At 44.6% G+C, this 13,817-nt stretch overlaps 1 protein-coding gene across 1 annotated transcript in view; it reads left to right on the plus strand.

The window, feature by feature from the left end:
* LOC106562529 (tumor necrosis factor alpha-induced protein 8-like protein 3) overlaps nucleotides 1-2,427 on the plus strand; it is a 47,974-nt gene extending 45,547 nt beyond the window's left edge. The window contains exon 2 of the mRNA XM_014127463.2: nucleotides 1-2,427. This exon is cut by the window's left edge and continues 271 nt beyond it. Within this exon, the coding sequence (XP_013982938.1) occupies nucleotides 1-292 (292 nt within the window). The 3' untranslated portion in view covers nucleotides 293-2,427.
* The last annotated feature ends 11,390 nt before the right edge of the window (nucleotides 2,428-13,817 follow it).

A 13,817-nucleotide genomic window follows, 5' to 3' on the forward strand; every position in this document is an offset into this window, starting at 1 on the left:
CAAGAAGAAGATGAACCATGCGGCCATGACGGCAGTCAGCTTCTACGAGGTGGATTACACGTTCGACCACCACATTCTGTCAGAGTTGCTGCTGGAATGCCGGGATCTTCTGCATGCGCTGGTGGAGCAGCACCTGACCCTGCGGTCGCACACTCGCATCGACCACGTGTTCAACCACTTTGCCCACGGGGAGTTCCTGGCCGAGCTGTACGGAGACAGAGAGGAGTACAGACTGTACCTGAGGAAGATCTGCAATGGGATCAACAAACTGCTGGATGAGGGAACGCTTTAACCTCTAACCCCTGATCTCTCACCTCTCACCTTTAACCTGACATTTCACCCTGTTCCTCCCTTCCTATTACTCAATCTCCATGGTTGCGGCTCAAAAATCCCCCCTTTCTCCTGAAGTGTGCACTTGTTCACTTCCCTTCATGGATTTGAAAGGAAATGATTGGTATATGGAACCTCCTTGTAGCCCATGCTTACACTAATCCAATATATTTACATTTGTGGGGAGTAGCAAATGAGTGCACACTTCAGGAAGAAGGAGAGATTATTGGGACACACTCCTCCTCTTCCTCCGGTTTCTCCACAAATCTGCTTTTCCTCCTCCTCTCATTCCTTCTCTTTTTTTAAATCCGCTCCTGGTCTGTTCTGTTCTACCTTTACCCTTCTTTTTCCTCCTGTTCTCCCACTTCCTCCTCTTTTCTCTCCTCCTCTCCCACTTCCTCCTCTCTTTTCTCTCCTCCTCTCCCACTTCCTCCTCTCTTTTCTCTCCTCCTCTCCCACTTTCTCCTCTCTTTTCTCTCCTCCTCTCCCACTTCCTCCTCTCTTTTCTCTCCTACCCTCATCTCCCTGCTCCTCTTCTTTCCTGTCCTTGTTTCTCTCCGTATTCTCCTGCTCCTCTTCTTTCCTCTCCTTGTTTCACTCCTTTTCTCTATGGAGTTGCCATGACATTGATGAACTTTATGTATAATTCTAAGATATTTACCTGGTATCACAGCTCTGTTCTGCGAGGTGTTTTCTCTACATCCCTCTACATCCCTCTCCCTCTCCCTCTCCCTCTCCCGCACCATCCCCAAAGTTGGTAAGAGTGTGGCGCTAGCAAATCCATGGTAATTGGTTCACTTCCCACAAGGATCATACACACATATTAAAGACATATTCACTCACACACTGTTCTGTTAGTGGCTTTGCAAAAAACATCTGCTAAGTGACAGATATTATGTCCTAATAAAGTCTAGGAAGTCACTACAGGAGAGTGTGAAAGGGGGGGTGGATCACCAGCGTAGCGTCTGATAGGCTATGACTGCGACTGGTCGTTCACATAGCAACGCAGCCTACATAAAACAACAAGACCCATGAGAGACCTGTGAATCAGAAGAGTTTTTTCCCTCTTTGGCATTCAAGATATCCAAAATCTGTGTTGATTACGTGATAGCAACATTATACATACTGTAGTGTTCGTACTTATAGCTTTACTGCTCTGAATCAAGGCCAAAAATAATTATGATGTTTTGTAAATACACTGTTTGTTCTCTCTCCTTTTGTCATTATTACTGTGTGTGGGCGTCATGGTGTCTTATATCAGGACCTGGAGTTTTTCCTGACCAGGTGACCTTCATTACAAGGAAAAACTCCTGATCGTGTAGTTCTGCATACTGTATACATCGTTAACCAATCACAGCCAACCGTCACCATTTCCTGCCAAATACTAAGGCTGGGATTCAATCCTCCACGCACCCTAACAATCTTTTAAAAAAGGAGGCCCACAAGATGTTTACCATGAATACGATCTCCGTGAATGTCGGGGCAAATGCCTTTAAAAGCTGCATTGTTGGTTGTATAGTGACCTGCGGTGTAGCACGCCACGGATTGAGGCCAGGCCTAAATGAATCTTGCAGTTCTGACTGTTAAGGCCTTGAAGATAACTCTGTCCCTATGGTTTTCTCTGCATTTTCCCTATCGGGCAGTGTTTTGTGTGTGTATGTGTGTGTGTGTGTATGTACACATTTTACTATACTTGTGAGTACAAGAATAGTAAACCAACTAAAATTCAGGGAAGTGAGGAAATATTGCCGGTACTCACTTGCAAAAATGCTTTTAAGGTTTAGGAATTAGGTTATGGGTTAGTGTTAGAATTAGAATTAGGGTTAGGGTTAGGGGTTAGGGGTGAATGTTAGGATAAGGATTAGGGTTAGGTTTAGGGTTAAGGAAAATAGGATTATGAATCAATTGTTGGTCCCCAAAAAGTTCTCACAAGTATAGTAAGACATACAGTATGTGTGTGTGTGTGTGTGTGTGTGTGTGTGTGTGTGTGTGTGTGTGTGTGTGTGTGTGTGCTTGCTTGCGTGCGCATCATGTGTCTGTATCCTCTTTGCCAGGGTGTAACACGTTTATCTTTTATTAAAGATTCCTTATAAATCAGTGCTTGAAGTTTGATGCTTTGTTCAGTATATTTTATGACCTGTTACATACCTCTCATCCTGCTCCCCTCCACCCATCCTCTCCTTTCCTATCTTCTCCCATCCTTTTATAGAATAGGACAGCAGGACAATGAGACTGAGGAGACAGAGGATAGAACAGGACCGCAGGACAATGAGACTGAGGAGACAGAGGACAGAATAGGGCCGCAGGACAATGAGACTGAGGAGACAGAGGATAGAATAGGGCCGCAGGACAATGAGACTGAGGAGACAGAGGATAGAATAGGGCAGCAGGACAATGAGACTGAGGAGACAGAGGATAGAATAGGACCGCAGGACAATGAGACTGAGGAGACAGAGGATAGAATAGGACCTCAGGACATGGCCTGGTCACACATGCACATCCGCGCATGCTCTCTTGCTCACGCACACACACATCCTCTGTCCCAAATGGCGTCCTATTCCCTATGTACAGAAGTACACTATCTTTGACAAGAGCCCAATATCAGAGGAGACCTGTGACCTCTAGTGGCAGGAAAGTGGAACAGCATAACGGGATCTACAGATACTTGGTCTTTGTTCCAAATTGCACCCTACGGTACTTTGGACCAGGGCTCATAGTGCACTGTGTAGGGAATAGGGTGCCATTTGTACTATCTGTATTGCTGTGAAGCTGCTGTGTTTAAATGTTCTGTGGATCTCTGTGTTCAGGGAAAAATAAAATAACATCTTTCACCTTGTTGCTGATACTTATTCAACACTTTCTACAGAGCTAATAGAAAGAGGAGGAAGGGAAGCGCTACTAAGGTACACAATAGTAAATGTTGGTAGACAGAAGGTGCTCTTTGGTAAAAAGGTTGAGTTGGTCTTCAAAAAGAAAGGAGGACCAAGGCACTCTTCATATAATTGATTAAAATGCCTTTATTAGTATGGCATGTTCAATAGAAACAATGTTTTTAAAAAACCGACGCGTTTCGGCTGCATGGCCTTCATCAGGGTGTACAAAGAAATAATACAATGTTCTCTGTTTAACAGCTTTTCCAATTAACCCTAATTAGAAGGGGGAGTGGTTAAAATTGATTGGACACACCTAGTAAGCAATAGTATACACACTTTAAAGTGAAATGCTGCAGCTATGTTATCATAAAAATGTAACTCCAAACTAGAAGTATCAGAACACTTAGAAAGGTAGTTCTAACCTTAAATATGTCTGGGAGAAGTGTTAAGAATAAGAAAGCAATACATTCCATAGTACACTAGAACACAGCAAAACATGAACAACAAGAGTCTAAACATAGCTGAGGGCAATTGAGCAAAATATCCACTAGATGACAGCAAATGTACCCATCACAACCCTACAGGAAGGGTGAGAAATCCATATCTTCATTTAAACCCGGGTATTTAGTGGCCTGTAGTTTGTAAATCCCCAAACTTTCCCTTTGGTTTAACTGTTTAAGACGGTCCCCTTTTCTAATAGAGGCCGGGATATGATCAATACCCATAGCTTGTAGGGAGGCAGGGTTGCCATGGTGTAAGGACTTGTAGTGCCTTGCCATGGGGTAGTCTTCATTGCCTACCCGTATGGCGTACTTGTGTTCCGCTAGGCGATCTTGAAGGCATCTCTTTGTCCGTCCAATGTAGAACACCTTGCACTGTGGACATTCCAATCTATAGATGACATGAGTGGTTTTGCAGTTAATGAAATGCTTGACGTAATACTCCATTTTGGAAGCTGTATCAACAAAATACTTTTCCTGTGCAATATTTCTGCAATGGTTGCACTGGTTACATTTAAAAGAGCCCTTGGGTTTGTGGCCAAGCCACGTTTTTTGAGAGTCACCCGGAAGATAACTGTGGACTAATTTGTCCTTTAGGGTAGGACATCTCTTAAAGCTTATGACTGGTGGCTCAGGAAAGACTTGGCGTAGTAGCGTATCACTTTGGATGATTCCCCAATTATTTTTAATGATTCTTTTAATGTTCTCTGCTTCAGTGCTGTATTTTGTAACAAAATACACTCTCTCTGATGCATCACGAGGCACTCCCCTTCGCAACAAGTTCTCTCTGTCAAGTAATCCAGCCCTTATACCTGCATCTTTCAGGACCTGGACGCTGTAGCCCCGATTCAAGAAACGATTCTCCAATTCAGCAGATTTGACACTATAGTCTGTTTCCTGATCGCAAATTCTGCGGACTCTTTGGAATTGGCCATATGGAATATTCTCTTTTAGCCTTTTGGGGTGAAAGCTGTCTGCCCTCAGAATGGTATTCCCATCTGTAGGCTTCCTAAAGATTGATGTGTGCAAACAACCTTTGTCATTTTTACTGATGTCGAGGTCCAAAAAATGAATGTTATCCTTGCTATACTCCATAGTTAGTTTGATGTTAGGGTTAATGCTGTTAAGGTATTGGTGGAAGGAAATAAGTTCATCTTCTGAGCCGGACCAAAAAAGGCAAACATCATCAATATAGCGTCCCCACCATATAATCCGGTCAAAGAAATGGTTATTAGAAGGATCCAAAATGAAGTCATTTTCCCATTTACCCAAGTACAAAACAGCATAGGAAGGGCTATAGCAAGCTCCCATGGCACATCCTTTGACCTGTTTAAAAATACGGTGGCTTTAGATAAAAGTGTTTGCTAAATGGCATCTATTAATATATTAGGACATCAGATGAGCGATGACACAGATAATGAAGAACTGACACTCAGTATCTTACCACAAACACCCACCCACACACACACCCAACCCCCAATGATGAGGCTGATTCAAGTTAATAAGTTCTCTTTAATATGATTTATGTATCATCAAGTGCTTTGAGAGGCTGGTTATGACACACATCAACTCCATCATCCCAGACACCATAGACCCACTCCAATTTGCATACCGCCCCATCAGATCCATAGACAACGCAATCTCAATTGCGCTCCACACTGCCCTCACACACCTAGATAAGAGGAATACCTGTGTGAGAATGTTGTTCATTGACTACAGCTCAGCGTTCAACACCATTGTCCCCTCAAAGCTCATCAGTAAGCTTAGGACTCTGGGTCTGAACACCTCCCTCTGCAACTGGATCCTGGACTTCCTGATGGGCCGACCCCAGGTGGTGAGGGTAGGCAACAACATATCCACGCTGACCCTCAACACGGGGGCCCCTCAGGCGTGTGTGCTTAGTCCCCTCCTGTACTCACTGTACACCCACGACTGCGTGGCCACACACGACTGCAACACCATCAGCAAGTTTGCTGATGACAAGATGGTGGTAGGCCTGATCACCGGCGACGATGAGACAGCCTATAGGGAGGAGATCAGTCACCTGGCAGTGTGGGGCCGGAACAACAACCTCTCCCTCAATGTAAGTAAGACCAAAGAGCTGATAGTGGACTACAGGAAACAGGGGCGAGCACGCCCCCATCCACATCAACTGGACTGCAGTGGAGCGGGTTGAGTGCTTCAAGTTCCTCGGTCACCAAATCACTAAGAACTTAAAATTGTCCCCTCAGGAGGTTGAAAAGGTTTGGCATGGACCCTCTAATCCTCAAAAAGTTCTACAGCTGTACCATTGTGAGAATCTTGACTGGCTGTATCACAGCTTGGTATGGCAATAGCACCGCACTCGATCGCATGGCGCTACAGAGGGTGGTGTGGACAGCCCAGTACATCACTGGGGCCGAGCACCCTGCCATATATCAGGACCTCAATATCAGGCGGTGTGAAAGGATGGCCCGGAAAGTCGTTAAAGGCTCCAAGTCTGACACGAACAGGCTCCTGAACAGCTTCTACCCCCATGTCATAAGACTGCTAAATAGCTAACTAAATAGCTACACAGACTATCTGAGTTGATCTTTGTATTTTATTTGTATTTTTGCGCTGTCTTTATGCACACTCACAGGGCCCTACACACACTGATACTCCAACACACATACAAACACTCACTCCATAATTTGCTCACACACACATAATATGCACATACATTTATATTCATTCTAAACACACGCTCATCCACTCACATACAACACCGGAGGCTGCTGAGGGGAGGTCTGCTTATAATAATGGCTGCAATGGAGTGAATGGAATGGTATCAAACACATGGAAAACGTGTTTGATGTGTTCGATACCATTCCATTGATTTTGTTCCAACAATTACTGGAGCACTTCATCCCCGATTAAGGTGCCACCAGCCACCTGTGACATACAATCATCATATAAATCAAAGATGGAACCTTGGTTTCTCAAATGACTGCCTCGCCTGGTTCACCAACTACTTCTCAGACAGAGTTCAGTGTGTCAAATCAGAGGGCCTGTTGTCCGCACCTCTGGCAGTCTCTATGGGGGTGCCACAGGCTTCAATCCTCAGGCTGACTCTTTTCTCTGTGTACATCATTGATGTCACTCTTGCTGCTGGTGACTCTCTGATCCACCTCTACACAGACGACACAATTTTGTATACTTCTGGCCCTTCTTTGGACACTGTGTTAACTAACCTCCAGACGAGCTTCAATGCCATACAACTCTCCTTCTGTGGCCTCCAACTGCTCTTAAATGCAAGTAAAACTAAATGCATGCTCTTCAACCGATCGCTGCCCACACCTGCCCGCCCGCCCAGCATCACTACTCTGGACGGTTCTGACTTAGAATATGTGGACAACTACAAATACCTAGGTGTCTGGTTAGACTGTACACTCTCCTTCCAGACTCACATTAAGCATCTCCAATCCAAAACTAAATCTAGAATCAGCTTCCTATTTCGCAACAAAGCATCCTTCACTCATGCTGCCAAACATACCCTCGTAAAACTGACTATCCTACCGATCCTTGACTTCGGCGATGTCATTTAGAAAATAGCCTCAAACACTCTACTCAGCAAATTGGATGCAGTCTATCACAGTGCCATCCATTTTGTCACCAAAGCCCCATATATTACCCACCATTGCGACCTGTATGCTCTCGTTGGCTGGCCCTCGCTTCATATTTTGCCACTATGGCCTATTTATTGCCTTACCTCCGTTATCCTACCTCATTTGCACACACTGTATATAGACTTGTTCTATTGTATTATTGACTGTATGTTTGTTTATTCCATGTGTAACTCTGTGTTGGTGTTTGTGTCGCACTGCTTTGCTTTATCTTGGCCAGGTCGCAGTTGTAAATGAGAACTTGTACTCAACTAGCCTACCTGGTTAAAAGGTGAAATAAATAAAAAATAAAAATAAAATCACATTTTATTTGTCACATGCTCCGAATACCTTACCATGAAATTCTTACTTACAAGCCATTAACCAACAACGCAGTTCAAGAAATAGTGTTAAGGAAATATTCATTAAATAAATTAAAGTATAAAATAAAATAAAAAGTAACACAATAAAATAACAATAACGAGGCTATATACAGGGGTACCGGTACCGAGTCAGTGTGTGGGGGTACAGGTTAGTTGAGGTAATTTGTACATGTAGGTAGGGTGAAGTGACTATGCAAAGATTATAAACAGTGAGTAGCAGCAGTGTAAATACAAAGGGGTCAACGTAAATAGTCCGGGTGGCCATTTGATTAATTGTTCAGCAGTCTTATGGCTTGGGGGTAGAAGCTGTTAAGGAGCCTTTTGGACCAGCATATACACTGCTGCTACTTGCCTAGTCAACTTGCCCCTATATATATATCAATCCAGTATCCCTGCACATTGTAAATATGCTACTGGAACTGACCCTGTATAGAATGTGCTTACATGGTGGTCGACCCGGGTAGGGTCTCTGCAAATGAAGATGTCCGTTCCATGACTCGGCAGCGGATGTCCGGATTGGGATCGCCGTTCCGGACCCGTCGTCTGGTCGTCCAGACTAGAATATCTGGGCAGTAACTTAGGCAGATGTTAACAATGCACACACACTCATGAAATATATGGTGTCAAGGGAGTCTGTAGTAGTTTTCTACAAGTCACTGTGTCTTCCACTATTGTAGTGGCAGTAGGTATGAAGTCAATTTCATAGCTATGTTATCCCCGGAGGAGCTAACCTCATGACGGAAGTACTCTAAGTGTTAGACCAGTCGTACGTGGTGTGATCATGGTTCATGACTTCTAATAATTTTCTCCTGGACGGAGGGTTCTATTTATTAGTGGCATGTGTTAACCATTGGAAGAGTGCAATGGAGATTCCCTTCCCCGTGTTGCACTCTGAGTGACTCCTATGTCGCTATTATCAATAGCAATTTAACTTGTGAGGTTACTAATCCTCTTACTGAGTGTTGCTGGACTGACTGCGGTATTGGTACTGGTATTCAAGGGGTCCAGTTGTCCTACCGATTTATTCTGAAATATTATCTACCGGAACACATGATTGGAGCATATTACTAGTTGTATTGTAGTTGAACCTACACATGGCAAGGAATGATTATTGTTGCCATTTGTTTTGGAGGTGGACAAGTCCATTGGACTTCCTTTACGACCAGTGTGGTACACCTCAGTACTATCTTAGACGTGTTCTAAGATAATCCCCGTCTAGGGGCCTGTCTGCTCCTCACTGTTCTTATAGGGGAGTTTACAACTAGATTTGATTTATGCTCTGGCGGCCTCGTACGGTGTTGTCCGTAGTCTCGACCCCCACCGGCCTCGATGAGGCTCATCATGGGTCTGGGCTACTATTCCCCCCCTTTGTGTCTCGGGACCCCCCCACCAGCGGGTGGTGTTGGTGTCCGAGGCGCAAACGAAAAGGTCGGACCCTATGTACGAGTTGTTATTATGAGAATGGCTGTAACCTTTCAACCAAATCTCCTGGTGTTTGTGCTTCAACACCCTCAGTGGCTGTTGAGGTCTGTCAGTCACCACCGTGTCCGCGTGTGGCAACCTTTTCAGTACCTGCAAACTGAGACGAGGATATCGGTCTGTGATATCGCAAAGTGTTTCACCAGTGGGAGTCATCGGGTCAGTTGCTGGACTGACGCCATTAGTGTCATTGTAAGAGGTGACAGTCCCCAACAAAGCAGAAGGTGTATCATCGGAAGCAGAGTGTACTCTGCACATCAATGTTTTTCTTGCTGAGACGGCCGCAGTGCTTGCGGAAGTGTCCGAAGGGCAAGAGAAGTTCATCTCAACTACCGTATTGCACGACTGCAAGATGGAGTGAAGTTGCTCATTCACAGAGACAGCTGGCTCGAAATAATGAAAAGAATGGTCAATCAGATTGGCTGATGGAATGTGTCGAGATTTCGTAATATCTCCTTGGATCGGATTTTGTACCAAGAGGTTTCTAAACGTCTTTTCCCAAAGGGGTGCTTTCGACAGATACCCCTCGTGAATGACCGCATTGCAGCTAGAGTTAGGGGAAGACAGTGTGGTCAGTGGAGAAGGCACTGTGGCCTGTGACCATACCTGGTTGGTTTTCCAATCCATCAATGGGAGTAACCGATCCATCAAGTCTGCTCCAAGTAGCAGGGTTACAGTTTCGAGGCTGGTAACATACACAGGGTGAACGAGCGATACGTCCTGGAAGTGTAGTTTCAGCATGACTCTCAATGTGAGAGGCGAGGTAGTCTGAGTGACCCCTCGAAGTTTAGTGTCGCATCGTTCCACTTTTAACCAACGTTTAGTTGGCTTCAAAGCCCTTTTGAGATCATCAAACAATGTTTGAGAGATGAGTGATATTGTCGCACCCGAATCAATTAGCGCATGACAAGTTAAGCAGTCCTCCAGGACTGTTTCCAGGTATGGCCGTTTAGATTCGTGGTTAGTGGACATATTCCCCACAAAGTGGAGTGGTCGTTCGCAACGACGTGATGTGCCATGTCTGTTCAAGATGGAAGCAGATTGACTTTTCCGATTTTGAGTGAGCTTGGCTTTAACGAAGCGTTTTACCTTTTTCTTCGCAACTTTTGTATCAGAGTCTATAGACAGAGCCCGGGGGCTTGTTTCTTGATCAAGCGGGCCCTGGATAGGGTCTTGAATGAGAGCGGGAGAAATTTGAACTTTAACGTCCTTGCTATGGGTGTTAATTCCTGCGGACCTGGTGTCCGGTAATTCCCTGTCTAGTCCTTGTGACTTATCTTTTACCCTTTTCTCAAATTGTTCTCGCTTAAGTTCTTCCCGTAGTGGGACTTCTGGAGAACATTGGTCTACGTTTTGATCGTCCTTCAACCCTTTGTTACCCTTGTGCTCTGACACTTTTTGTGGGTTGGGTGCAGGAACGTAGCGAACGGGTCGTTTGTAGCGGTAGTCATGTTGATGGCTACGTACTTTACAGTTATTTCGACCGCGGAGGTTATTGGAATCATGGTTTCGTGGTAGAAACTGTTGTTGTGCGTCATCTCTCGACGCTCCAATACCTGATAATGCACCCTCTAACTGGAGTGAGTGCTCCTGGTTAAACTTCAAAACCGAGTGGTCAGGGATCTTAGTGTTGTGAACTTTTGATGCCTCAAAAGCTGTGCTTGCAAGCTCTCTGAGTTGTAAGATAGGCAAGCCAACGTGGGCTGCAGGGCCCAAGTAGGTAATGAAGGTGGGATACATGTTCGACAGAAACATTTGTTTGAATGGTAACAGCTCTTCCATTCCTGTTTCCGTGAGTAGGCCAAAGTAAGCTGAACGAAGCCTATGATAGAAAGCTTGTGGGTGTTCGTTCCGAGCTTGTTTGACCGTGTTAGCCAGTGAGCTATCGTGTTTGCGAGTCGCAGAACCACTGAATTCTAATATCAAAGCTGTGGCAAGTTTAGCGTAGTCATTTAGCACGTGTTGCTGATGTAGGCGAATGAACCTCGTCACGTGTCTATTCGACGTTCGCTTCAACAGGTTAACCCTGTCAGAACCCGTGGCATTCGGGTAGCCACCCAACGCGTCCTCTATGTCAGCTAGGAACGTCTCAGTATCGTTTGGCTGACCTGGAACGGGGTCAAAGGTGGGGAAATTCTTGACGAGTTTGTCAAGGTATTCCGCGCCAAGCGGGCGGAGAGGGTTGGCTTCATCCTGTGGAGAAATTTGGGCCGACAGGCCAAGAGGAGAAGCCAAGCTTTGGCTTTGTTGGCCAAGAGGCTCCATATTACTCAGTGCCGAATGGCCAAGAGGAGAAGACTGAGGGACACATGATGGAGGCAATGTCTGAAACCTATCGTCTTCACTCCTTTGAGTACCGGACTCGGTTGCTTGGATGGGTAGTCATGCTGTAGAGCGTGACCATTCTGGACTTCCTCCAGATGGTACCTAAGGGTGGTCTTCTGCTGCATTGCAGAGTCCACTTGAGCGCTTAGAGTACCAATTTTGGACACGTGAGTGTCACACCTGCTCCTTTCGGTCTCAAACTTATCTGTCATGGTTTGCAGATAGAGGTCTCGAGTACGGAGCGAGAGATTCAGTGATGAGATTTCCTTTGCTTGCTTAGAAATCAATATTTACATCCTCATCACCTGAGTTCTCTCATCATTCATTTGGTCAGCGACTTCAATAAGTTCTGCTGATTTGTCATCCAACTTTGTCATTGTGTTCATCAACTGATCGTCTTTGGTCTGCAGAATTTGGAGTAGAACATTGTTACCTTGAGTAACGTTCAACAAAACTGCCTGCATGTTATCAAATTGCGCGTTCCTGTTTGTAGATAACTCGACAGATTTATCTAGTTTGGCGTGGACTACATCGCATTTAGTTTTGGCTAAATCGAGTTGTTCCTGCAGATGACGATTTTGTTGGAGAGTTTGTGCTCGTTCATCGTCATAAGTATTTGCAATTACTTTTAATTGTTCCGATTTCAAACGCAGTTCCTCGACTAGCAGAATGTTTTCATTTCCTGCTTTTGTCAATAGTTGCTCAGTTCTCTCCACCTGTGCCCTCATGTTAGCCATGTCTTGCACGTGCTTCAGCTGTGCATTGTGGTATTGGACCGATGCCAACCTTTGATGGCGATACATAAGTGCTAAAGTGGAGAGAACAGTCACAAAGCCTGTATTTGATGGTTGATTTTGGAGAGCGTTCGCAATTTCGGCTGTTGTTTTTCTAATGGCATAATTAGGGTTGGTATCACTGCTGAGGTCAGAGATCAATCCTTTTATGGGTGGAGGTTCACTAATTAGCGGAGGAGTGGTGACCACCTCCTTTGGTAGATTGCACATTATTAGAAAAATTTAGAGGAAAAATTTTCCTATTTTTTTTAATGTTTGGGTTTGGAATTCATTGGAAGCTGCAAAGACAAGTTTAATCTATTTATAGATGTTGACGAACCATCAGTACTGTACCAGTAATGTGGAAGTTGGACGTGAATGAATTTGCAAAAGCAAATTGAATTAATTAATCAATGCCAATGATTAATCCTACCTGGGTAGGCTATCTGGGTATTAAACTTGAATTAACCTGAGGTTGCTTCATCCAGGTTAATATGGGAAGTTTAAAAGTGTCTCATTTGATTGCAAGAACATTAAGGTATGTTCAACAATTTAACTTATTAAATTGAATGAGATGATAATCCATACAATCTCCATTGATTGGATATCATAAGTGTAAACAGTAGATCAAATGTTGGGAACACTCCCCACTATGGTACACTTCTTCCTTGGGCCGAAGCCACATGGGATTCCCGCTGGGGCGGGACTTCTGTCAGTACTGGATTACTGAATGGGTTTTGCAAAAACCAAATTTTACTGATAAATCAAACCTGTATAAACTATATGGGATTTAAACTTTAATTAACCTGAGAGGTTTATCATCTAGGTTAATGTGGAAAAAAGATTACAATGCCTCATTTAGAAAACTCATCATCTCTGAGTGATGTTTCTTTTGGTTCCCATTTCATGTTTTAATGTGTATCTGAGTTATTGGCGTTCAAGCAGTCAGAAATGTGTCCCGTATGAAGTATAATGTTGTACAGCCGCTCTCACCCCAGCTAGCAATGAGGAATCGGCCTAGAAGCGGCCCTCTTCCTGGGGGTCGGAACTGATTGAATCTGCCCAGAATCAGGTGTCGGACTCGGCCCGGAATCAAAATGAATGACTGCCCAGAATCGGCCCAAGAAGATCGGGCCATTTCCGTCTATCGGAATTCAGCCCACTTTGCCGGCATCTTACCAGAATCCTCCCAGAAGAGGCCCGATGCAAATGTAAATAAATGTATACAAAATTGCCCAATTTAGTAATTTTAAATATTATTATTGTACATTTTATACATACAAGTTATACCCATCCACACAAAAAACATTTTTTGTCAGAGGAAACACCATACACTTGGTGACCGTGTCAGCAAGCATGCGCCTAGCCCGCCACAGGAGTCGCTACAGCGCGATGGGACAAGGACATACCGACTGGCCAAACCCTCCCCTAACTCGGACGACGCTGGGCCTCATGGGTCTCCCGGTTGCGGCCGGCACGGGTCTCGAACAAGCATCTGTAGAAATGCAGTGTGCGAGCGTTGCAAAATAAA

This window comes from Salmo salar, chromosome ssa11, assembly GCF_905237065.1.
Source record: "Salmo salar chromosome ssa11, Ssal_v3.1, whole genome shotgun sequence".
NCBI lineage: Eukaryota > Metazoa > Chordata > Actinopteri > Salmoniformes > Salmonidae > Salmo > Salmo salar.